Below are 26,741 nucleotides of genomic sequence, written 5' to 3' on the forward strand. Positions count from 1 at the left end.
CAGTCTAACCAGACACCTAAGTATTTGTAGTTGTCCACGTATTCTAAGTCAGAGCCGTCCAGAGTAGTAATGTTGGACAGGCGGGTAGGTACAGGTAGCGATCGGTTGAAGAGCATGCATTTAGTTTTACTTGTATTTAAGAGCAATTGGAGGCCACGGAAGGAGAGTTGTATGGCATTGAAGCTTGCCTGGAGGGTTGTTAACACAGTGTCCAAAGAAGGGCCAGAAGTATACAGAATGGTGTCGTCTGCGTAGAGGTGGATCAGAGACTCACCAGCAGCAAGAGTGACCTCATTGATGTATACAGAGAAGAGAGTCGGTCCAAGAATTGAACCCTGTGGCACCCCCATAGAGACTGCCAGAGGTCCGGACAGCAGACCCTCCGATTTGACACACTGAACTCTATCAGAGAAGTAGTTGGTGAACCAGGCGAGGCAATCATTTGAGAAACCAAGGCTGTCGAGTCTGCCGATGAGGATGTGGTGATTGACAGAGTCGAAAGCGTTGGCCAGATCAATGAATACGGCTGCACAGTAATGTTTCTTATCGATGGCGGTTAAGATATAATTTAGGACCTTGAGCGTGGCTGAGGTGCACCCATGACCAGCTCTGAAACCAGATTGCATAGCAGAGAAGGTATGGTGAGTTCCGAAATGGTCGGTAATCTGTTTGTTGACTTGGCTTTCGAAGACCTTAGAAAGGCATGGTAGGATAGATATAGGTCTGTAGCAGTTTGGGTCAAGAGTGTCACCCCCTTTGAAAAGGGGGATGACCGCAGCTGCTTTCCAATCTTTGGGAATCTCAGACGACACGAAAGAGAGGTTGAACAGGCTAGTAATAGGGGTGGCAACAATTTTGGCAGATAATTTTAGAAAGAAAGGGTCCAGATTGTCTAGCCCGGCTGATTTGTAGGGGTCCAGATTTTGCAGCTCATTCAGAACATCAGCTGAGCAGATTTGGGAGAAGGAGAAATGGGGAAGGCTTGGGCGAGTTGTTGTGGGGGGTGCAGTGCTGTTGACCGGGGTAGGAGTAGCCAGGTGGAAAGCATGGCCAGCCGTAGAAAAATGCTTATTGAAATTCTCAATTATGGTGGATTTATCAGTGGTGACAGTGTTTCCTATCTTCAGTGCAGTGGGCAGCTGGGAGGAGGGGTTCTTATTCTCCATGGACTTTACAGTGTCCCAGAACTTTTTTGAGTTAGTGTTGCAGGAAGCAAATTTCTGCTTGACAAAGCTAGCCTTGGCTTTTCTAACTGCCTGTGTATAATGGTTTCTAGCTTCCCTGAACAGCTGCATATCACGGGGGCTGTTCGATGCTAATGCAGAACGCCATAGGATGTTTTTGTGTTGGTTAAGGGCAGTCAGGTCTGGGGAGAACCAAGGGCTATATCTATTCCTGGTTCTAAATTTCTTGAATGGGGCATGTTTATTTAAGATGGTTATGAAGGCATTTAAAAAAAATATCCAGGCATCCTCTACTGACGGGATGAGATCAATATCCTTCCAGGATACCCCGGCCAGGTCGATTAGAAAGGCCTGCTCGCTGAAGTGTTTCAGGGAGCGTTTTACAGTGATGAGTGGAGGTCGTTTGACCGCTGACTCATTACGGATGCAGGCAATGAGGCAGTGATCGCTGAGATCTTGGTTGAAAACAGCAGAGGTGTATTTAGAGGGCAAGTTGGTTAGGATGATATCTATGAGGGTGCCCGTGTTTAAGGCTTTGGGGAGGTACCTGGTAGGTTCATTGATAATTTGTGTAAGGTTGAGGGCATCAAGTTTAGATTGTAGGATGGCTGGGGTGTTAAGCATGTTCCAGTTTAGGCCACCTAGCAGCACAAGCTCTGAAGATAGATGGGGGGCAATCAGTTCACATATGGTGTCCAGAGCACAGCTGGGGGCAGAGGGTGGTCTATAGCAGGCGGCAACGGTGAGAGACTTGTTTTTAGAGAGGTGGATTTTTAAAAGTAGAAGTTCAAATTGTTTGGGTACAGACCTGGATAGTAGGACAGAACTCTGCAGGCTATCTTTGCAGTAGATTGCAACACCGCCCCCTTTGGCAGATTTATCTTGTCTGAAAATGTTGTAGTTTGGAATTAAAATGTCTGAATTTTTGGTGGTCTTCCTAAGCCAGGATTCAGACACAGCTAGAACATCCGGGTTGGCAGAGTGTGCTAAAGCAGTGAATAGAACAAACTTAGGGAGGAGGCTTCTAATGTTAACATGCATGAAACCAAGGCTATTACAGTTACAGAAGTCGTCAAAAGAGAGCGCCTGGGGAATAGGAGTGGAGCTAGGCACTGCAGGGCCTGGATTCACCTCTACATCGCCAGATGAACAGAGTAGGAGTAGAATAAGGGTGCGGCTAAAAGCAATAAGAATTGGTCGTTTAGTACGTCTTGAACAGAGAGTAAAAGGAGGTTTCTGGGGGCGATAAAATAGCATCAAGGTATAATGTACAGACAAAGGTAAGGTAGGATGTGAATACAGTGGAGGTAAACCTAGGTATTGAGTGATGAAGAGAGATATATTGTCTCTAGAAACATCATTGAAACCAGGAGATGTCATTGCATGTGTGGGTGGTGGAACTAATAGGTTGGATAAGGTATAATGAGCAGGACTAGAGGCTCTACAGTGAAATAAGCCAATAAACACTAACCAGAACAGCAATGGACAAGGCATATTGACATGAAGGAGAGGCATGCTCAGTTGAGTGATCAAAAGGGTCCAGTGAGTGGAGAGGTTGGTTGGGGGTCACGGCGATTTAGACAGCTAAATCGGTAGCAAGCTAGCATAAGATGGAGGTCTGTTATTAGCCAACTCTTGCGTTCCGTCAGTAGATTAGTGGGTTTCCGTGTGGTAGAGGGGATGAATCCAAATCACACAACAACAACAAAAATAAAAACAATAGATATAGTTATAGAGGCCCAAGAAGAAAAATAAATAAAAATAAAATAAAAATTGTCCGATTGTCTATTCAGATAGCAGCCGATAAGATAGCCAATGGCTAGCAGGCCGCAGATGGGCGCCCAGGCAACGTTGCGCCGGAGGAGCCAGCCGGACAATTCCCTCGGGTAGACAACGTCGGCAGTCTAGCCGTGAAGGCCCGGTGGGGCTCCGCGTAGGCAGCAAAACGGGTCCGGATAGGTGACTGCAGCCCAGGAGTGATTGATGGAACTCTTCAGCTGGCTAGCTCCGGAACAATTGATGTTAGCTCTGGAATCGGCGAAAGCCGATAGTCACACGGATAGCAGCTAGCTAGCTGCGAGATCCAGGCATGGACGTCCAGAGCCAGCGGCCGAAATCCAGGGACATGGAGAGAAAAATTGGTCCGATATGTTCCGCTCCGAGCCGCGCTGCACTGCACCGCGCCGTACAAAACTGGCGATAGATTCTCGAGCCAAAGGACAGCCGATGACCACAAACCGTGGTCAGCTGAGTACCAACGATTAGCCAGTAAATAAGCTAACTAGCTTCTGAACTAGCCCCTGAACCAGCTTCAGAGTAGCTTCTGGACCAGCTTCTGGCTAGCTCCCGGCTAGCTTCTGGCTAATTTCTGGCTAGCCTCTCGGAGGATCACAGATCTGAGGTAAATAATACTTTTTTATATAAATATAAATTGGTGAAGCGGATTGCAGGAGAGTGTTCCGAAGATGAGCCTTTGGAAAATCAAAAATGTATGTGAAAAAAAAGTTGTAAATATATATATATACGGGACACGACAGGACGAGGACAAAAATACGTCTGAACTGCTATGCCATCTTGGGAAAAAAGATTACGAGCCTGCTGCTGCCTACCACCCCTCAGTCAGACTGCTCTATCAAATATCAAATCATAGACTTAACTATAATAAACACACAGAAATACGAGCCTTAGGTCATCAGTGGCCTTGTATGTCTTCCATTTCCTAATGATTGCTCCCACAGTTGATTTCTTCAAACCAAGCTGCTTACTATTGCAGCTGCAGTCTTCCCAGCCTGGTGCAGGTCTACAATTTTGTTTCTGGTGTCCTTTGATAGCTCTTTGATCTTGGCCATAGTGGAGTTTGGAGTGTGACTGTTTGAGGTTGTGGACAGGTGTCTTTTATACTGATAGCAAGTTCAAACAGGTGCCATTAATACAGGTAACAAGTGGAGGACAGAGGAGCCTCTTAAAGAAGAAGTTACAGGTCTGTGAGAGCCAGAAATCTTGTTTGTTTGCAGGTGACCAAATACTTATTTTCCACCATAATTGCAAATAAATTCATTAAAAATCCTTCAATGTGATTTTCTGGATTTTTTTTCTCATTTTGTCTGTCATAGTTGAAGTGTACCTATGATGAAAATTACAGGCCTCTCTCATATTTGTAAGTGGGAGAACTTGCACAATTGGTGGCTGACTAAATACTTTTTTGCCCCACTGTACTTGTGTATTGATTTTAAGAAAGGCATTGATGTTTATGGTTAAGTACACATTGGTGCAACGACAGTCGTTGATTGATTGTTTTTTATAAGATAAGTTTAATGCTAGCTAGAAACTTACCTTGGCTTACTGCATTTGCGTAACAGGCGGGCTCCTCGTGAGGCAGGTGGTTAGAGCGTTGGACTCGTTAACTGTAAGGTTGCAAGATTGGATCCCCCGAGCTGACAAGGTACAAATCTGTCGTTCTGCCTCGTTCCTAGGCCGTCATTGAAAATAAGAATGTGTTCTTAACTGACTTGCCTAGTTAAATAAAGATTAAATAAAGGTAAAAAAATATATACTGATTTCCGATTGTTATGAAAACTTGAAATTTGAGCAACGATACGCACCGCATCAATTATATGCAACACAGGACACGCTAGATAAACTAGTAATATCATCAACCATGTGTAGTTAACTAGTGATTATGATTGATTGATTGATTGTTTTTTATAAGATAAGTTTAATGCTAGCTAGCAATTTACCTTGGCTTACTGCATTCGCGTAACAGGCAGGCTCCTCGTGGAGTGCAATGAGAGGCAGGTGGTTAGAGCATTGGACTAGTTATCTGTAAGGTTGCAAGATTGAATCCCTGAGCTGACAAGGTAAAAATCTGTCTTTCTGCCCCTGAACAAGGCAGTTAACCCACCGTTCCTAGGCCGTCATTGAAAATAAGAATGCGTTCTTAACTGACTTGCCTAGTTAAATAAAGATTAAATAAAGGTGTAAAAAAAATATGGTCAAACCTGGTCAAGAACTACAGGAAACGTATGATCTCTGTAATTGCAAACAAAGGTTTCTGTACAAAATATTAAGTTCTGCTTTTCTGATGTATCAAATACTTATGTCATGCAATAAAATGCAAATTAATTACTTAAAAATCATACAATGTGATTTTCTGTCTCTCACAGTTGAAGTGTACCTATGATAAAAATTGCAGACCTCTACATGTGTTACGGTGCGTGAATGAGGACCCAAAAGCGAATCAACTTAAACAGAGCTTCTTTAATTACCAAACATAGGTAGGCTCAGATGGACCGGCAGATTCCGACAGGACAGGACAAGGTTACAGCAAACATGACGGCAGTCTGGTTCAGGCATGAATGACACAAACAAACAAGAATCCGACAAGGACAGGAGCAGAAACAGAGAGAGATATAGGGACCTAATCAGAGGGAAAAAGGGAACAGGTGGGGAACGGGGTGAATGGGTAGTTAGAGGAGACAAGGGACAGCTGGGGGAAAGCGGGGGAGAAAAGGTAACCTAACACGACCAGCAGAGGGAGACAGGGTGAAGGGAAAGGACAGAGACAAGACAACATGACAGTACATGACAGTACCCCCCCACTCACCGAGCGCCTCCTGGCGCACTCGAGGAGGAAACCTGGCGGCAACGGAGGAAATCATCAATCAGCGCACGGTCCAGCACGTCCCGAGAGGGAACCCAACTCCTCTCCTCAGGACCGTACCCCTCCCAGTCAACTAGGTACTGATGACCACGGCCCCGAGGACGCATGTCCAAGATTTTACGGACCCTGTAGATAGGTGCGCCCTCGACAAGGATGGGGGGGGGGGGGGGGGAAGACGAGCGGGGGCGCGAAGAACGGGCTTAACACAGGAGACATGGAAGACCGGGTGGACGCGACGAAGATATCGCGGAAGAAGAAGTCGCACTGCGACAGGATTAATGACCTGAGAGATACGGAATGGACCAATGAACCGCGGGGTCAACTTGCGAGAAGCCGTCTTAAGGGGAAGGTTATGAGTGGAGAGCCAAACTCTCTGACCGCGACAATATCTAGGGCTCTTCGTTCTACGCTTATTGGCAGCTCTCACAGTCTGCGCCCTATAACGGCAAAGTGCAGACCTGACCCTCTTCCAGGTGCGCTCGCAACGTTGGACAAAAGCCTGAGCGGAGGGGACGCTGGACTCGGCGAACTGAGATGAGAACAACGGAGGCTGGTACCCGAGGCTACTCTGAAAAGGAGATAGCCCGGTCGCAGACGAAGGAAGCGAGTTGTGGGCGTATTCTGCCCAGGGGAGCTGTTCTGACCAAGACGCAGGGTTGCGAAAAGAAAGACTGCGTAAGATGCGACCAATAGTCTGATTGGCCCGTTCTGCTTGACCGTTAGACTGGGGGTGAAAGCCGGAAGAGAGACTGACGGAAGCCCCAATCAAACGGCAAAACTCCCTCCAAAATTGAGACGTGAATTGCGGACCTCTGTCCGAAACGACGTCTGACGGAAGGCCATGAATTCTGAAAACATTCTCGATGATGATTTGTGCCGTCTCTTTAGCAGAAGGAAGCTTAGCAAGGGGAATGAAATGAGCCGCCTTAGAGAACCTATCGACAACCGTAAGAATAACAGTCTTCCCCGCTGACGAAGGCAGTCCGGTGACAAAATCTAAGGCGATGTGAGACCACGGTCGAGAGGGAATAGGAAGCGGCCTGAGACGGCCGGCAGGAGGAGAGTTACCGGACTTAGTCTGCGCGCAGACCGAACAAGCAGCCACGAAACGACGCGTGTCATGCTCCCGGGTGGGCCACCAGAAACGCTGGCGAATGGAAGCAAGCGTACCCCGAACGCCAGGGTGGCCGGCTAACTTGGCAGAGTGAGCCCACTGAAGAACGGCCAGACGAGTAGGAACGGGAACGAAAAGAAGGTTCCTAGGACAAGCGCGCGGCGACGGAGTTTGAGTGAGTGCTTGCTTTACCTGCCTCTCAATTCCCCAGACAGTCAACCCGACAACACGCCCCTCAGGGAGAATCCCCTCGGGGTCAGTGGAGGCTACTGAAGAACTGAAGAGACGAGACAAAGCATCAGGCTTGGTGTTCTTAGAGCCCGGACGATAAGAAATCACGAACTCGAAACGAGCGAAAAACAGCGCCCAACGCGCCTGACGCGCATTAAGTCGTTTGGCAGAACGGATGTACTCAAGGTTCCTATGGTCAGTCCAAACGACAAAAGGAACGGTCGCCCCCTCCAACCACTGTCGCCATTCGCCTAGGGCTAACCGGATGGCGAGCAGTTCGCGGTTACCCACATCATAGTTACGTTCCGACGGCGACAGGCGATGAGAAAAATACGCGCATGGGTGGACCTTGTCGTCAGAGAGGGAGCGCTGAGAAAGGATGGCTCCCACTCCCACCTCTGACGCGTCAACCTCGACAACGAACTGTCTAGAGACGTCAGGTGTAACAAGGATAGGAGCGGATGTAAAACGATTCTTGAGGAGATCAAAAGCTCCCTGGGCGGAAACGGACCACTTAAAGCACGTCTTGACAGAAGTAAGGGCTGTGAGAGGAGCTGCCACCTGACCGAAATTACGGATGAAACGACGATAGAAGTTCGCGAAGCCGAGAAAGCGCTGCAGCTCGACGCGTGACTTAGGGACGGGCCAATCAATGACAGCTTGGACCTTAGCGGGATCCATCTTAATGCCTTCAGCGGAAATAACAGAACCGAGAAATGTGACGGAGGAGGCATGAAAAGTGCACTTCTCAGCCTTCACAAAAAGACAATTCTCTAAAAGGCGCTGGAGGACACGTCGAACGTGCTGAACATGAATCTGGAGTGACGGTGAAAAAATCAGGATATCGTCAAGGTAAACGAAAACAAAGATGTTCAGCATGTCTCTCAGGACATCATTGACTAATGCCTGGAAGACAGCTGGAGCGTTAGCGAGGCCGAAAGGAAGAACCCGGTATTCAAAGTGCCCTAACGGAGTGTTAAACGCCGTCTTCCACTCGTCCCCCTCCCTGATGCGCACGAGATGGTAAGCGTTACGAAGGTCCAACTTAGTGAAAAACCTGGCTCCCTGCAGGATCTCGAAGGCTGAAGACATAAGAGGAAGCGGATAACGATTCTTCACTGTTATGTCATTCAGCCCTCGATAATCTATGCAGGGGCGCAGAGACCCGTCCTTCTTCTTGACAAAAAAAAACCCCGCTCCGGCGGGAGAGGAGGAGGGGACTATGGTACCGGCGTCAAGAGCTACAGACAAATAATCTTCGAGAGCCTTACGTTCGGGAGCCGACAGAGAGTATAGTCTACCCCGGGGGGGGGTGGTTCCCGGAAGGAGATCAATACTACAATCATACGACCGGTGTGGAGGAAGAGAGGTGGCCCTGGACCGACTGAACACCGTGCGCAGATCGTGATATTCCTCCGGCACCCCTGTCAAATCACCAGGCTCCTCCTGTGAAGAAGAGACAGAGGAAACAGGAGGGATAGCAGACATTAAACATTTCACATGACAAGAGACGTTCCAGGAGAGGATAGAATTACTAGACCAATTAATGGAAGGATTATGACAAACTAGCCAGGGATGGCCCAAAACAACAGGTGTAAAAGGTGAACGAAAAATTAAAAAAGAAATGGTTTCACTATGATTACCAGAAACAGTGAGGGTTAAAGGTAGCGTCTCACGCTGAATCCTGGGGAGAGGACTACCATCCAGGGCGAACAAGGCCGTGGGCTCCTTTAACTGTCTGAGAGGAATGTCATGTTCCCGAGCCCAGGTCTCGTCCATAAAACAGCCCTCCGCCCCAGAGTCTATTAAGGCACTGCAGGAAGCTGACGAACCGGTCCAGCGTAGATGGACCGACAAGGTAGTGCAGGATCTTGAAGGAGAGACAGGAGTAGTAGCGCTCACCAGTAGCCCTCCGCTTACTGACGAGCTCTGGCCTTTTACTGGACATGAAGTGACAAAATGACCAGCGGAACCGCAATAGAGACAGAGGCGGTTGGTGATTCTCCGTTCCCTCTCCTTAGTCGAGATGCGGATACCTCCCAGCTGCATGGGCTCAGCACCCGAGCCGGCAGAGGAAGATGGTAGTGATGCGGAGAGGGAGGCGACGGAGAGCGCGAGCTCCTTTCCACGAGCTCGGTGACGAAGATCAACCCGTCGCTCAATGCGAATAGCGAGTTCAATCAAGGAATCCACGCTGGAAGGAACCTCCCGGGAGAGAATCTCATCCTTTACCTCTGCGCGGAAACCCTCCAGAAGACGAGCGAGCAAGGCCGGCTCGTTCCAGCCACTGGAGACAGCAAGAGTGCGAAACTCAATAGAGTAGTCTGTTATGGATCGATTGCCTTGACATAGGGAAGACAGGGCCCTGGAAGCCTCCTCCCCAAAAACAGATCGATCAAAAACCCGTATCATCTCCTCCTTAAAGTCTTGATACTGGTTAGTACACTCAGCCCTTGCCTCCCAGATTGCCGTGCCCCACTCACGAGCCCGTCCAATAAGGAGAGATATGACGTAGGCGACACGAGCAGTGCTCCTGGAGTAAGTGTTGGGCTGGAGAGAAAACACAATATCACACTGGGTGAGGAACGAGCGGCATTCAGTGGGCTCCCCAGAGTAACACGGCGGGTTATTGATTCTGGGCTCCGGAGATTCGAAAGCCCTGGAAGTGGCCGGTGGATCGAGGCGGAGATGGTGAACCTGTTCTGTGAGGTTGGAGACTTGGGTGGCCAGGGTCTCAACGGCATGTCGAGCAGCAGACAATTCCTGCTCGTGTCTGCCTAGCATCGCTCCCTGGATCTCGACGGCTGAGTGGAGAGGATCCGAAGTCGCTGGGTCCATTCTTGGTCGGATTCTTCTGTTACGGTGCGTGAATGAGGACCCAAAAGCGAATCAACTTAAACAGAGCTTCTTTAATTACCAAACATAGGTAGGCTCAGATGGACCGGCAGATTCCGACAGGACAGGACAAGGTTACAGCAAACATGACGGCAGTCTGGTTCAGGCATGAATGACACAAACAAACAAGAATCCGACAAGGACAGGAGCAGAAACAGAGAGAGATATAGGGACCTAATCAGAGGGAAAAAGGGAACAGGTGGGGAACGGGGTGAATGGGTAGTTAGAGGAGACAAGGGACAGCTGGGGGAAAGCGGGGGAGAAAAGGTAACCTAACACGACCAGCAGAGGGAGACAGGGTGAAGGGAAAGGACAGAGACAAGACAACATGACAGTACATGACAACATGCTTATTAAGTAGGAAAACCTACAAAATCGTCAGTGTATCAAATACTTGTTCTCCCCACTGTATATGTTTTAAATCGGCCAAATCGGTGTCCAAAAATGCCGATTTCCGATTGTTATGAAAACTAGAAATCGGCCCTAATTAATTAATCGGTCAACCTCTAGTAACAAGCACATATCACCGATCGCAAATCTTTCGCTCTCTTCCTCTTTCACCTCCGCTATTCCCTCCATTCTCACCCCCACTCCCCCGCTTCTCTGCTACTTCCCCCATTGCAGAATGCCCATCCACGCTTCCCGTTTAGTGTGTAATTACTTTGAAGGTGACGGAAGCCCACACATTCTCCCCACATAACGGCATCGAGGCAATTTAACTCCTAATTTATGGGCGAGGGGTTCAAAGTTTGAATAATATTTGCCTAATATCATGGCAGGCCCTGTCTGCGCTGCTGTGGTAAATGGAGGCAGGATCAAGCCATTGTGATTCTGAGCATGGCGAGATATTGGCATCAAACAACTTTATACCCCCACAACACAGTCCCTTATAGGGCTGGCCCCCACAACACAGTCCCTTATACGGCTGGCCCCCACAACACAGTCCCTTATAGGGCTGGCCCCCACAACATCGTCCCTTATAGGGCTGGCCCCCACAACACAGTCCCTTATAGAGCTGGCCCCCACAACACAGTCCCTTATAGGGCTGGCCCCCACAACACAGTCCCTTATAGGACTGGCCCCCACAACACAGTCCCTTATAGGGCTGGCCCCCACAACACAGTCCCTTGTTGGGCTGGCCCCCACAACACAGTCCCTTATAGGGCTGGCCCCCACAACACAGTCCCTTATAGGGCTGGCCCCTACAACACAGTCCCTTATAGGGCTGGCCGCGGCTGACCCGAGGTTGGACATGGCATGGGAGAGCAGTTTACATACACTTTGGTTGGAGTCATTGAAACTCGTTTTTCAACCACTCCATACATCTCTTGTTAACAAACTATAGTTTTGGCAAGTTGGTTAGGACATCTACTTTGTGCATGATACAAGTCATTTTTCCAACAATCGTTTACAGACAGATTGTTTCACTTATAATTCACTGTATCACAATTCCAGTGGGTAAGAAATGTACATACACTAAGTTGACTGTGCCTTTAAACAGCTTGGACAATTCCAGAAAATGATGTCATGGCTTTAGAAGCTTCTGATAGGCTAATTGATATCATTTGAGTCAATTGGAGGTGACCCCAAGCGTACTTCCAAAGTTGTGGCAATTGTCTTAAGGACAACAAAGTCAAGGTATTGGAGTGTCCATCACAAAGCCCTGACCTCAATCCAACAGAACATTTGTGGGCAGAACTGAAAAAGTGTGTGCGAGCAAAGAGGCCTACAAACCTGATTCAGTTACACCAGCTCTGTCAGGAGGAATGGGCCAAAATTCACCCAACTTATTGTGGAAAGCTTCGCAAAACGTTTGACCCAAGTTAAACCATTTTTAAAGGCAATGCCACCAAATACTAATTGAGGGTATGTAAATGTCTGACCCACTGGGAATGTGATGAAAGAAATAACATTTCACATTCTTAAAGTAAAGTGGTGATTCTAAGTGACCTAAGACAGAGAATTTTTACTTGGATTATATGTGCAGGAGGGAGGGTGTGCAGTATTCTGCTGCAGAAAGGACACTCTAGCTTGCAGACCAGCAGTTCCGTGTAACATCTAGAACACATTTAGAAGACATTTGTATATTTTCTCACTGTGATGTGGCTTCTTCCCAGTACTGTAGATCATAATGGTTCAATGCCCCTTTCTTTTCTCTGACCTTTCTTCCACTCCTTACCCCTCATTGTCTTACCCCCCTCCTCACCCTCTTCTTTCCTGATGCCCTGCCTGGCGTCTGTCTCGCCGTCCTGCAGTAATCCTTCAGACCAGCCATGCTCATCTTCCAAGCCCCCATTGGGCTCCTCGACCACAACATCACGGATCCTGCTGCGGCAGCAGTTGATGCGAGAGCAGCTCCAGGAGCAGGAGCGGCGGGAGCAGCAGAGACGCCAGGCCTCCTCCACCTCACAGTACCCAAAGATCACTGCCGCCCACAATCGCACGCACGGCCAGACACCGGCCATCAATGTCAGCGCTCCTCCCAGCCTGCCCCCCGCATCCCAGCTGCCCATGGAGGTGCTGAAGGTAAGCAATTAGTATCATCCTCACACCTAATGACACAGATGACACACCCACTTCCTGACTGGCTTCTCTGTGATCTGACAACCGTGACAACAATGCCACTCCTCACTCTGACTTCCAGAGCTCTCACTGTCGCCTATAGATGCAGGCATACATCATCAGATGTTTTGTTTGTTGAAGGTACTGTGGGTTTGATGACTCTATATTGGCAACTTGATCATAAGTCTTCTGGACAGTCGATCAAACATGGTTTACTATGATAGGGTGTAAAAACGTGGGGATGAGTGAAGTGAGTTAAAACGCACATGGGGATTATCTTTCCTGAAAGAATTCCTCTGTAATGCATGCTGTGCTTCCAGCCATTTGGACATAGCCATCTTTAATCCTATTTGCTGAGCTAAATTCACATATTTTCATAGCTTTGATTCATTGTTAGTCTGCTCTTGGGGACTCGAGACTGTTGTACATTTTCTGAACTAATGGAGACAGTGTGATAACTACCACAACGCACGTACTATACAATACTTGATGAGAGTATACCCAGCAAAATAAAGATAATTTGGTAAGTGTTTTAGATTGCATTACATTTATTTGTCTTTCTTTAGAAATAGTATTACTAATGTCAAAACGTGCATATTCTAAAAAATAAATGAAAACCGTTCCAGATGTAAATGGAAAGTGTTCTATATTGAAGAACTATCCGAAACTTCATATCTCAAGCAGTTTGCATGACTGGATAGATATTTCTCCTTTGTCTTTTCCTTAACATATTACAATTTTCCTGTTGTTTCCAACATTGTCACTACAATCGTCTTGATTGAGTGATTGGTTATCACTGTACAATATATACCATTTTCATTTCTGAAGTGAAATTTATTTGAGAATAAGAATCATAAAGGATATAGATATGAACACAATGATACAGTACATTATAGCGTGAACTGCCTGACATGGTTTTCTAAAGGCCATACTGCCACCCATTAACAAAACAGTGAGGGAATTATTTTACAATTGTTTTACCAATGTGTTCACACTTTTCTGAGGCAGAACCTCATTCTAAGGAGATCAGGCGAGACGGATTCATGGTGACTGATTTGGCTCTGGATTATCTGTGAACGCTCTGAACATGAAGATTTACTGGAAGCGTTGTAATAATTTAGCAGTAGAAAAAGCCCTAGTCCACGTTGTACTGGAATCCGTGTGATTGTTGTGATTGAAGTTTACTCATGTAGGATTTTGCCATCTGGGAAGTCAACCGTTTCTGTTTGTGAAAGTTAGTTGTATCTGTGCAAGTGTTTCATATCACTGTAACATTTTATCATGTCAATAACACTGGCAGATGATATAGATTATTCATAGAGAATTGATTCTTTGAAAGAAAAATGTGTTACCTTCCTAATGTGTCAAAGCCTTAATCCCATTATGTAAAATAACATTTAATACCGTTTTAAAGTAGTGGATTAGTTCCAATAGTACAAAGAGCAGTGGGGATAGAAGTAGTGCCCCCCTCTTGTCCTCATACTGAAAGTGTGGCATGGGTCCACACTTGCAAGATAATACAACCATTGAAGGCATTGCCCTCCACATACAACATAAACATTGCTTAGCCTATACTCTGTATAATATTTAGCTCTTTGAGAGGTTTAGGATATCCCCCATTAAAGTGTTTGACATGACAAGCTGGAAGATGATTCTGTGATTCTGGGGTCTGAGTTGACGGCATTCTTCATTGACTGAAATTCCACAAATGAAAGGCCTGTTCCTGCCTAGCACTGTGCACTGCAGAGCAAGGTTAACCTGCTTGCATGTCTGTGACTAGATTAGCACCGTCTACACAAAGCTACACAAAATTAGCTTAGGGGTACCAGGTGGAGCAGCTGGACCTTAAAAGGGAAAGCATTAACCTCAGATAGGTTTGTCTAAAGACCGATTTGGGCCCTTAATTAACCAAGTGACCCCTGACCTTCGGAGGAATAAGTACGGGATCAGTTTGGGGATCAGGACAAAGGCAAGCACAGTCTTACCAAACACCCCAATGCTAATTCAGCTAAGAATGCTCGTAATTAGCCCCACTGCTTTCATTCCATGGCATATTTAAGGTTAAAAAAAACACTAGCTTTGAAATTTATGTAGGATCATTTCCTAAAAGGGTTCAACATGATTTCCAGATTTATTGAAAATGAATTAGCATATTAAGAGAGAACAAAGTATTGTGCATAGTGTTCATCTCTGAAAATGACAGAATGTGTTCTTTTAGATCAAAGTTATAGATTTAATGAAACATTATGTATTTATCCATGGATGTCACATACTGTAATTCTCGTATTTACTAGTTTACAGCCGGTCACTTTGGTCCATTTTAAAGCAACAGTTCATTCATCCAATGCAATATTATTAAACCTTTTGAGACAAATTTATAATAGATATCATTTTAAAAAGGAAATGTTGTTAAGAATTATAAAGCTCAGGAAATGATTTAATTTAGGTTTGCTCTCATTGATAAGATTTTCATAAGGTCACCTTCTCTATCTCTTACAACAGGGACTTGCACAGACTATCAGCTTCATAGGGAACCATTGTGTGTTGTACAATCTGGTACACTATTGGATGAGGAAAGACACGTTCCTTGTTTTTCCTTGAACAAATACACACTCGAGGTCAGTGGTTCCCAACCAGGGGTACTATGACTGCTGGGGGTACTAGGCCTTTCCACAGTGGGTACGTGAGAAGACTCATGAGACCATAGGCCTACTGGTAAAATGCACATGAAGGGGCACTTCTGGAGTATTGCGGGCAGAGCAGAATTCAGTTGGTGCCAGTGGCGTGTATTCTTGGATGCCAAGGGAAGCCAGGCTTCCCCCCAAAATTGACCAATAAAAATAATTTCTCTTTCGTCTCTGTGTTTCAGAATTTTTCTTCAATTCGCAAGAGGCTGAATGTACTGTATGTCACAGTAGAAAGCATCAGAGTGAGCGAAACAGCGCCCCGCTGTCTCTCTACGTGTAGGCCATCTATCTGATGTCTGGTCCAAACAAGTATGACATTGTTGCCGCCCCTAGCATTGAAGGGAAGCCATTGAGCATTTGGCCTCCCTTGATAAAAATGTAAAACATTTGTCAATCAGCTAAACTGAGCGAGCTCAACTGTGAATGGTCCTGGCGCACCCAAAAAAAATCACTCACTCCTATCAAATCCCATTGAGTGCATACGTCATTGACAGAAAAACTTGAATTGTTGCATCTCGTTGTGTTGTTGTCCTCCTGTGGCTATGTAGCTAAAACTGTCCCTTTCCTAAATTAGCTATGGATGGAAATAGGGATTTGGACTTGTGGTTTTACTTAATTTTCCATACTGGCCAATGATTATAATGGCGATTCTGTTCCAACCATTAATTCATACATTGTTGTGCCCCCGGCCAGAGAGGATGGAAGTTCAATATATAGCTAGATGTAGAAGGCTAATGTTAACTAGCTAACATTGCCCATAAATGGAAGTTAGGCTAGTGAGCAAGCATTTTAGCCAGGTAGCCTAGGACAGCAAAATATAAAAGTGTGTACTGTATGACAGAGTGATAGATGTTTTGTTAACATGGAAGAGAGGAGGATGGCGTTTCTCTACAAGTAGGGTGAATCAACATGTTTTTCTACTTGCATGAAAGCACACACGCTCACAGACATCAGGACCATGGACAGCCACATCATATTTAGCTTACGTTGATTGGACTAAATCGTTTTTAGTATCTTTAAGTTGTCACTTTATTACACTAAGCATAGGGGATTTGATAATGTTGAAGTATACATGGTGCTGGAAGAGTGGAGACAGCTCCTGTTTTCTTTGTGACTTGCGGTAACTCTGTGGTTCTAAATCAATAGTTGTTTAGTGGTCCAAAAATGTCGGAAACATGAACTTGCTTGACCATGCTATCTGGCATATAACTAACTGTCTGTTACTGTACATGCAATATGCTTTGTGGACTTCACTGGACAGCGGTTGCTCGTCCGGTTTTGTGATGAAACAGGTGTGGTTGAATTTATTCTGCCCCTGTATCTTCTTATTGTCTCGGGTTTGGACACACCTACTCATTCCAGGGTTTAGAACTTTTTTGGTTACTACATGATTCCATATATGTTATTTCATCATTTTGATGTCTTCACTATTATTCTACAATGTAGAAAATAGTAAAATAAAGAAAAAAAATATTTTTAAATGGGGGAGGCTTCTCCCCAATTTCGTGGTATCCAATTGTTAGTAGTTACTATCTTGTCTCATCGCTCCAACTCCCGTACGGGCTCGGGAGAGACGAAGGTCAAAAGCCATGCGTCCTCCGAAACACAACCCAACCAAGCCGCACTGCTCCTGGTTGGTGGTACAGTAACCGAAAAAGGTTGGGAACCACTGCTCTAGGTGATGGTTTTATGGTTTCATATAGAGTTACAACTGCATGCATGGATAATGCTGTGTCACTGTACTCATCCGTAGGAAAGAAAGCATCCTGGACCAGAATTGTTTTAGTACGATGTCTGTTTTTAAAAACTAACATTGGCAAAAAGGGTGTTTGTTTCGATGTTTGATTTGACAGTATGCTTTAGCTAGCTTTTCTTTGGACTCATCAGTTTGTCTATGGTCATGAACAAACATTAAGACCTCATCATAGCTCCCTAAAGGCTCCTCAGTGATGCATGCTCCTCATCACACAAATAGTTGTACAAAGTGACCTTTTTTATTGACTTTTACTGGGGAGGAGCTGCTTGTGGCCTGAGGACTGTATTGATGGCTGCAGCACATGGGCTGCAGAACAGAGCCATGTCTTGTTTTGGTGGATAGATTATTTCCTGTGTCTTTTATTCTATTAATGTCCTGTTAATCAAGTTTGATCTAAGACAAAGTTAGTAGTGTTTATTTCGTGGAAGTTATATTATATGACATCAAATAAGAACCGTAAGGCAAAGACCACAAAGTGTGATTTCAAGTTCAGTTACCGGAGGCTTAATGTTCAATCTGTGTCAAGAGTGAAATCCATTTTTATCACGCCTGCATTCTGCCATTCCGGCCAATACTAATACATGTTTTAGGTAATGTAGAAATAGTGCAGATTTTTGTTACCTGCTTCTTGGTTTACTATTTTTGGGATATCCAGTGTTATAATCTACATTATTATTTCAATGGCAATCAATTTATATGTATGTATGTACAGTGGGGCAAAAAAGTATTTAGTCAGCCACCAATTGTGCAAGTTCTCCCACTTAAAAAGATGAGAGAGGCCTGTAATTTTCATCATAGGTACACTTCAACTATGACAGACAATATTAGAAAAAAAATACAGAAAATCACATTGTAGGATTTTTAATGAATTTATTTGCAAAATATGGTGGAAAATAAGTATTTGGTCACCTACAAACAAGCAAGATTTCTGGCTCTCACAGACATGTAACTTCTTCTTTAAGAGGCTCCTCTGTCCTCCACTCATTACCTGTATTAATGGCACCTGTTTGAACTTGTTATCAGTATAAAAGACACCTGTCCACAACCTCAAACAGTCACACTCCAAACTCCACTATGGCCAAGACCAAAGAGCTATCAAAGGACACCAGAAACAAAATTGTAGACCTGCACCAGGCTGGGAAGACTGAATTTGCAATAGGTAAGCAGCTTGGTTTGAAGAAATCAACTGTGGAAGCAATTATTAGGAAATGGAAGACATACAAGACCACTGATAATCTCCCTCGATCTGGGGCTCAACGCAAGATCTCATACCGTGGGGTCAAAATGATCACAAGAACGGTGAGCAAAAATCCCAGAACCACACGGGGGGACCTAGTGAATGACCTGCAGAGAGCTGGGACCAAAGTAACAAAGCCTACCATCAGTAACACACTACGCCGCCAGGGACTCAAATCCTGCAGTGCCAGACGTGTCCCCCTGCTTAAGCCAGTACATTTCCAGGCCCGTCTGAAGTTAGCTAGAGAGCATTTGGATGATCCAGAAGAAGATTGGGAGAATGTCATATGGTCAGATGAAACCAATATAGAACTTTTTGGTAAAAACTCAACTCGTCATGTTTGGAGGACAAAGAACACCATACCCACTGTGAAGCACGGGGGTGGAAACATCATGCTTTGGGGCTGTTTTTCTGCAAAGGGACCAGGACGACTGATCCGTGTAAAGGAAAGAATGAATGGGGCCATGTATCGTGAGATTTTGAGTGAAAACCTCCTTCCATCAGCATTGAAGATGAAACGTGGATGGGTCTTTCAGCATGACAATGATCCCAAACACACCGCCCGGGCAACGAAGGAGTGGCTTCGTAAGAAGCATTTCAAGGTCCTGGAGTGGCCTAGCCAGTCTCCAGATCTCAACCCCATAGAAAATCTTTGGAGGGAGTTGAAAGTCTGTGTTGCCCAGCAACAGCCCCAAAACATCACTGCTCTAGAGGAGATCTGCATGGAGGAATGGGCCAAAATACCAGCAATAGTGTGTGAAAACCTTGTGAAGACTTACAGAAAACGTTTGACCTCTGTCATTGCCAACAAAGGGTATATAACAAAGTATTGAGATAAACTTTTGTTATTGACCAAATACTTATTTTCCACCATAATTTGCAAATAAATTCATAAAAAATCCTACAATGTGATTTTCTGGATTTTTTTTTCTCATTTTGTCTGTCATAGTTGAAGTGTACCTATGATGAAAACTAAAGGCCTCTCTCATCTTTTTAAGTGGGAGAACTTGCACAATTGGTGGCTGACTAAATACTTTTTTTGCCCCACTGTATATGTGTGTGTGTGTGTGTGTGTGTGTGTGTGTGTGTGTGTGTGTGTGTGTGTGTGTGTGTGTGTGTAAGACAATTATTTATATCAATTGCTGGCCTTGTTCCATTGTCTCAATTGCACCCTGGTAAATAGATGTTGCTATATCAACTCAATGCAATTCATCATGACAAAAGCGGTATTTACACCCCCTCCCCTCCACTGTGGAGATATTCAACATTAGCAGAAGGAATTTGACCAGGTCAAGAAAATACTGAGGGAGATTGGCTTGGAGTATGAATTGGTATTCCCTGGTGGGAACAGATGTAGGACTGCAGTGGGAACGATGTCAGAAAGATTGCCGTATTATGAAGAAACTCTGAAATGTAGAAAATGTATTGTATTCATAGTGTAACTTCATGTCAGATTTGCAATAACATTTGCCTGGTCACTCACTACCTTGTAGAATGATATTACCATGAGATGTAGTAAGTACATGCATGTAGTAGTCATACTAGTACAGTAATAGGAGTGTTGAACCGCATGTGATGAAGTAAAGAGACTCTAAATGACCTTGTTATCAGATTGTTCAGCATGTTGTTATGATCCACGATGATATGTGAGTGGCACTTTCAAAGAGAATCTCAATGCTAGTGAATTGCACAAATTCATTAAAACATTAAAACACACAAGTGCACAAACACATATACATACACACTTGGCATGTAGCCTAGCGGTTTGAGCGTTGGCCCAATAACTGAACAGTCGCTAGTTCGAATCTCCGACAAGTTGAACAATTGGTCGCTGTGCCCTTGAGCAAGGCACTTTACCATAATTGTTCCAGGATCGCCGTTGATATTGTCAGACACTGGCCGTGACCCCAGTCTCCGAGGGTGTCTCAGGGAAAGTTGGGATATGCCAAAAACACATTTCCAATTCTCATGTGTATAATACACACTTGTACATACAGTACCAGTCAAACGTTTGGACACGTCTACGGATTCAAGGGTTTTTCTTTATTTTTACTGTTTTCTAAATTATAGAATAATAGTGATGACATAACAACTATGAAATAACACATGGAATCATGTAGTAACCAAAAAAGTGTTAAACAAATCACCAGTCACATTCTGTTAAAGGTCCCCAAAGCACACACATCCCTGGGTCGCTCCTCTTTTCAGTTCGCTGCAGCTAGCGACTGGAGCTGCAACAGACACTCAAACTGAACAGTTTTATCTTAAAGACTCAATCATGGACACTCTTACTGACAGTTGTGGCTGCTTTGTATGGTGTATTGTTGTCTCTACCTTCTTGACCTTTGTGTTGTTGACTTTGCCCAATAATGTTTGTACCATGTTTTTGTGCTGCTACCATGTTGTAACGGCTGTCGTAGGTGGAAGAAGGAGAGGACCAAGGTGCAGCGTGGTATGTGTCCATATTTATTTAATGAACACAGCAATAACAAAGCGAACGACCGAAACAGTTCTGGCTGGTGTAGACACACAACAGAAAACAACTACCCACAAATAATAGTGGGAACACAGGCTACCATAAGTATGGTTCTCAATCAGAGACAACGATTGACAGCTGCCTCTGATTGGGAACCATACCAGGCCAAAAGCAGAAATACAAAACAGAACAAAAACATAGAATGCCCACCCCAACTCACGCCCTTACCAAATTAAAATAGAGACATAAAAAAGGAACTAAGGTCAGGACGTGACACGTTGTGTTGCTACCATGCTGTGTTGTCATGTTTTGCTGTTATGTTGTTGTATTAGGTCTCTCTTTATGTTGTGTTGTGTCTCTCTTGTTGTGATATGTGTTTTGTCCTATATTTATATTGTATTTATTTGTATATTTCTTTAATCCCAGGCCCCCATCCCTGCAGGAGGCCTTTTGGTAGGCCGTCATTTTAAATAAGAATTTGTTCTTAACAGACTTGCCTAGTTAAATAAAGGTTAAAGAAAAAACAATTTCAAAAGTTGCTGGATGTTGGTGGGAACTGGAACATGCTGTCGTTCACGTCGATCCAGAGCATCCCAAACAGCCTCAACCGGTGACGTCTGTTGAATATGCAGGCCAAGGAAGAACTGGGACATTTTCAGCTTCTAGGAATTGTGTACAGATCCTTGCGACATGGGGCAGAGCATTATCATGTTGAAACATTAGGTGATGGCGGTGGATGAATGGCATGACAATGGGCTCTGATTCTCTGTGCATTCAAATTTCCATGATAAAAAGCTGTTGTGTTCGTTGTCGGTAGCTTATGCCTGCTTATACCATAACCCCACTGCCACCATGGGGCACTCTGTTCACAACGTTGAAATCCGTAAACCACTCGCCCACACGACACCATACATGCTGTCTGCCTTCTGCGCGGTATAGTTTAAACCATAATTCATCCACGAAGAGCACAGTTCTCCAGCGTGCCAGTAGCCATTGAAGGTGAGCATTTGCCCACTGAAGTCGGTTACAACGCTGACCTGTAGTCAGGTCAAGACCCTGGTGAGGACGACAAGCACACAGATGAGCTTCCCTGAGACAGTTTCTGACAATTTGTGCAAAAATTCTTCAGTTGTACAAACCCACAGTTTCATCAGCTGTCCAGATGGCTGGTCTCAGACGATCCCGCAGGTGACGATCCCTTGAATGTATTGAGTGAACTGTCGAAGGATATCCTTTGGTAGCAACTTGATGTTAGAAAGATTGTTACAGATCGCTGTAGGCTCATGTTAAGAAACTGTGACATCTTATCATGTTAGTACAGTTAGTAGCACGTCAGGCTCCTGTGCGTAACGGATGAATGAAGTAGACCTTCCTTTTAGTTTTATTTTCTTACAAATATTTTGTATTTGTTTTTCATTCTGTTTTAATTCATTTTGACAAAAAATGAATATACCATGTAGCCTGTAGTTTCCATGAAACATTTTAGCTCCGTGAACGATTATTTGACCATCCAAAGAGATGACAGAAGAACCGACCAGTAGCCATGCATGGTGTTTAAAAAAGAGATGAGTTATCTGGCCCAGGGCAAGTGTCAGTAGACAGGGTGGCCTGGCTGTAGAAAGATCCTCTTTGTAACACTCCCATTCTGACGTCAAACAAGCAACATAAAGGCATGCATTAATAATTTACATAAAACAACACAAACTTAAAAAGGTTCATTGTATCTTACTCAGATGTGTTAACATGTGTAGCTAATGACTTTTTCTCCACCTTTTATAAGCTGAGCTGAACGTGTTCCTCCCCATACTATCAGTATCGAAGGTGGAGCATCACAGGCACAGTCTCTGGTCCTGCTGCATAGTCAAAGGGAATATAAATATAGACGCTTTTAAGCATCTAATTTGGAGTTGGAATATCAGTTGTGCAATATGTTGGAGATGCTTGAATACCATAATTATCAGGTAGGTGCAATAATATCCTTATTGTAATCTGTCTTTTGGGACAGGTTGTATTATAAGTCCCTTCTGTCCATTTGTGTGGCTTTTAAGTTCTAGGGTTTAAAAGGAACGAGTAGTGTGAAATGTTATTCATGTATTTATAACAAGGGATCTTTTATTAAGCAATAGAGAGGATGCAATGACGCAGATCCAAATTGTACAGCAAAAATATGAATAAAAGTACAAATCTGATCACTATTTTGTTGATCAATAAAGGGATCTTCATACTTTATAACATTTCAACCCATAGTTGACTTCCCCTGGTCAAGTCAACTACAGTATCACTAGTTGAGCTGACATTTTATTTTGTTTTCATATTTTATTCAGTAACCCAGGTCCACTGCCTTTGTCAAAGGAGAAGATACTGTCACTCGACTCCTTTTATTTGAACTGATTGCTCTGCTTCTTTATTCTTTTACTATGCAATGTCTTTATGATCGTTATTATCTCTGTATGGGAAAATGTGTTCAAGACTGTTTATTATTCATCAGTGAGATATAACGCTTGAAGGCTCCTTTATTGACTACACAGCACAACTGAAACATAACCCACGATCATCAACCCACGATCATCAACCCACGATCATCAACCCATCGTATCAGAGTTTAAGGATTCTGACTCTCACACTTACATCTTTTCCTCTCCTCTCTTCACTCTCTCTCCCTCTTCCAGGTGCAAACTCACCTGGAGAACCCCACCAAGTACCACATCCAGCAGGCCCAGCAGCAGCAGGTAAAGCGCTACCTGGGCAAGATTGGCTCCCTGCCCTGCCCTAACCAGCCCGCTGACCACGGGGGCATGCCTCCGGGGCTGGGCAACAGTGCCCCCAACAGCCCCATGGCCTTACTCACCCTCAACATCAACTGCGAGAAAGAGGTAAAGCTTCTTTCTCTCACAGACCTGGCTGCAACATGGCCATAGACACCAAGCTACAATGCATTGTGTGTAAATTCTGTGAGCTTTTCACTCCATGATCTCTGCCAATTTTCCATGAATTCTGCTTCATAGCAATGTGTATTCAACTAATGAATGGTTGTAACACCATAAATGTAGTAACACCATGAATATTAATTGAGAAGTAAATGTGATTGTCTGTTGAGTAGCCCTTTACACTCGTACCTATATATATATATGGACACTGATAAGCACCTAAATTGGAATGGTGTGGCTGTACAGTAACATGCTATAAATGGTTTCAGAGCTCAGGCTCTGCGCTTCACAGGGTTTTGACTGACAGCCGTTCTGAACTTGAGCACAGCACATGACAAGAAGTTGCCACCATCAGTCCCGCTAATTTAAAATGATTTTGTTGTCTGAGTGAGGGAAATGCTGTAAATTACGAGGCGCATGAAAATAAAATAAAATGTCAGCTCAACTAGTGATACTGTAGTTGACTTGACCAGGGGAAGTCAACTATGGGTTGAAATGTTATAAAGTATGAAGATCCCTTTATTGATCAACAAAATAGTGATCAGATTTGTACTTTTATTCATATTTTTGCTGTACAATTTGGATCTGCGTCATTGCATATTATGAAAGATGAGACGGAGGAGTGTCAAAGTTTATGATCACTATGGTTTTTATTTATTTACTATCTTGTCTCATCGCTACAACTCCCGTACAGGCTCAGGAGAGACGAAAGTTGAAAGCCATGCGTCCCCGAAACACAACCCAACCAAGCCGCACTGCTTCTTAACACAGCGCGCATCCAACCCAGTTGCACCAATGTGTCGGAGGAAACACCGTGCACCTGGCGACCTGGTTAGCGCGCACTGCGCCCGGCCCGCCACAGGAGTCGCTGGTGCGCGATGAGACAGGGATATCCCTACCGGCCAGACCCTCCCTAACCCGGACGACGCTAGGCCATATGTGTGTTGCCCCACGGACCTCCCGGACGCGGCCGGCTGCGACAGAGCCTGGGCACGAACCCAGAGTCTCTGGTGGCACAGCTAGCGCCGCGATGCAGTGCACTAGACCACCCAGGAGGCCTCATGATCACTATGTTTGATGTACAATTACAAGATGACAAGGCATGAACAGAATGCGCCTGTTGTATTGTGAAGAAGATTTGCCGTGGACCACTCATCTGAATGCACTCATGACTCCATTCTATTCACACCAAAATTACCATCTGCATCTCTTAATTGCCTTGTTAAAGCCTAACACTGTAAGATCGTATTTGATAATTTAGCTAGTCATGTTGACAATAGAATATGTTTTTAAATTATGCCCACCTGACCCAGATTGCGATTTATAATGGACCGTTTTTGGATCGCGTAAACAACAACAGTAATTGTGTAAAAGTGGGAATGCAGGGCTGTGTTCCAACAAAACAAGTACAAGTGTGCTCACTCTAGTTCCTCAACGGCACAGCTAGGAGAGCTCTAAAAAGCACCTTATAGTTGAAGACTCTTCTTTGAGTCATTGAAATGCATTGAAATTACTTTGAAACAGTGCACACTTTGGAGAGGTGTTTGGCCACTTGGAAACACCAGTTAGACCTCTCACTCAAACACTTGTATTTTTTTTGTCTTATGTTGCACCTACCCCAAATTGTCCAAGAATATTCATAAAATGTTACTGATTTCATCTAGAGAATTTTCAGATTTTGTATTCAACAAATGCGGCGAAAAGTACAGTAAATGTAAAATGCACATTAAACCAACAGTGTAATGTTTGGATTCAGTCTTGTGGTGAACTGTTGTGTCCACACCTTTAGTTTCCTATAACCTCCAAACTGTACCCTTTTAATTGATATCATGTTTATGCATATGCTTTCCATATTTCTTATGTAAGAAACATTTCAATTTAACCCTATCCATACAGGCCAATTCCTACAAGTGTAAAGTGTTAACCGCTAATTAAATGACTGTCTCTGTTAGAAAATGTTTCATCTTGAATTTAACTTAGTTTTTTATTCTAGATGGATGATGTCATTGATGACATAATTAGTCTGGAATCTAGTTATAACGATGATATCCTTGGATTAATGGACCCGCGGCTTCAGATGGCCAATACGGTATGATTGTCTTCATTTACTGTCTGCGTACCTGCTCATAGAAAACCCAGATAGCCTTTTCACAGTAGATGGGTCCACAAAGACAGCAGTGTTTGCTTACAGATCATGGTGTAAAAACGTTTTTTTTAAGGGTTACCTACTCATGTTTAAGCACCACCTGTGCCTGGTTTATTTGACATGCTAATGTTAATCATTTCTATGGTTATCTTGTCTAATCAGATCACTGTCAACACTAACCTCTTGGATCTGTATGGTAACCAGGGCATGCCCCCTCCAGGACTGGCCATCAACTCCTGCCCCGCCATCTTGCCCAACATCAAAAGGGAATACTCAGGTGAGCAAAACCCCATGGCATGAAAAACATTCAGATTCATACATGATGTTACAAATGATTCTACAGGCTCGTTGTGATTGAGAAATATGCTAAAAGGGTCCGAAACTTTTCCGTGCATGTGCTTTGCATTACTATTGTTTTTGATTATTGTAAACTTGGGTATATTGTCATTCAAAACAAGGAGAAATGCATTGAACATTTTATGTGCCAAATAGTTTCCCAATCTCCGGCCATTATGCACATGGACAAGTCAGAATCATTTGGCAAGTTTGACAACTATCAGAGGCCTGAAGGGTATCCCGTAGGTACGTATGCGTATTCATATTTATCTTAGCTAACTCATTTGAGTTAGGTTACACTGGTGCACTTTGCTAAGCCTGTAGTGTGCTCAGCACAGTTTAATTTATTTTCTTCCCGACTAACTAAAATATTTCTGGCATAACTGTTTTGTTGTGTGTCAACATCAATGTTTTGCCATTTGTTTTGATGAATTATTAACGCTAACTGCTCTGTTTCAGAAGCAGAGGTCAGGGCAATGGCAAAGGAAAGACAGAAGAAGGATAACCATAATTTGAGTGAGTTTTGCTAA

General features: G+C 44.4%; 1 protein-coding gene across 3 annotated transcripts in view; it reads left to right on the forward strand.

Annotated features, from left to right (window-relative positions):
* LOC110492164 (microphthalmia-associated transcription factor) overlaps positions 1-26,741 on the forward strand; it is a 49,795-nt gene that overhangs the window by 18,215 nt on the left and 4,839 nt on the right. Inside the window, exons 2-7 of one of the 3 annotated variants that reach the window (XM_021566224.2) lie at positions 12,340-12,610; positions 23,472-23,675; positions 25,723-25,818; positions 26,080-26,152; positions 26,368-26,457; positions 26,671-26,727. In XM_021566224.2, coding sequence (XP_021421899.1) covers positions 12,340-12,610; positions 23,472-23,675; positions 25,723-25,818; positions 26,080-26,152; positions 26,368-26,457; positions 26,671-26,727 — 791 coding nt within the window. Of the gene's footprint in view, positions 1-12,339; positions 12,611-23,471; positions 23,676-25,722; positions 25,819-26,037; positions 26,153-26,367; positions 26,458-26,670; positions 26,728-26,741 lie in introns of all 3 variants that reach the window. The other 2 variants (XM_021566222.2, XM_021566221.2) reach the window with 2 other exon arrangements.

The sequence above is a fragment of the Oncorhynchus mykiss genome, chromosome 16 (genome assembly GCF_013265735.2).
Source record: "Oncorhynchus mykiss isolate Arlee chromosome 16, USDA_OmykA_1.1, whole genome shotgun sequence".
In the NCBI taxonomy this organism is placed as follows: domain Eukaryota; kingdom Metazoa; phylum Chordata; class Actinopteri; order Salmoniformes; family Salmonidae; genus Oncorhynchus; species Oncorhynchus mykiss.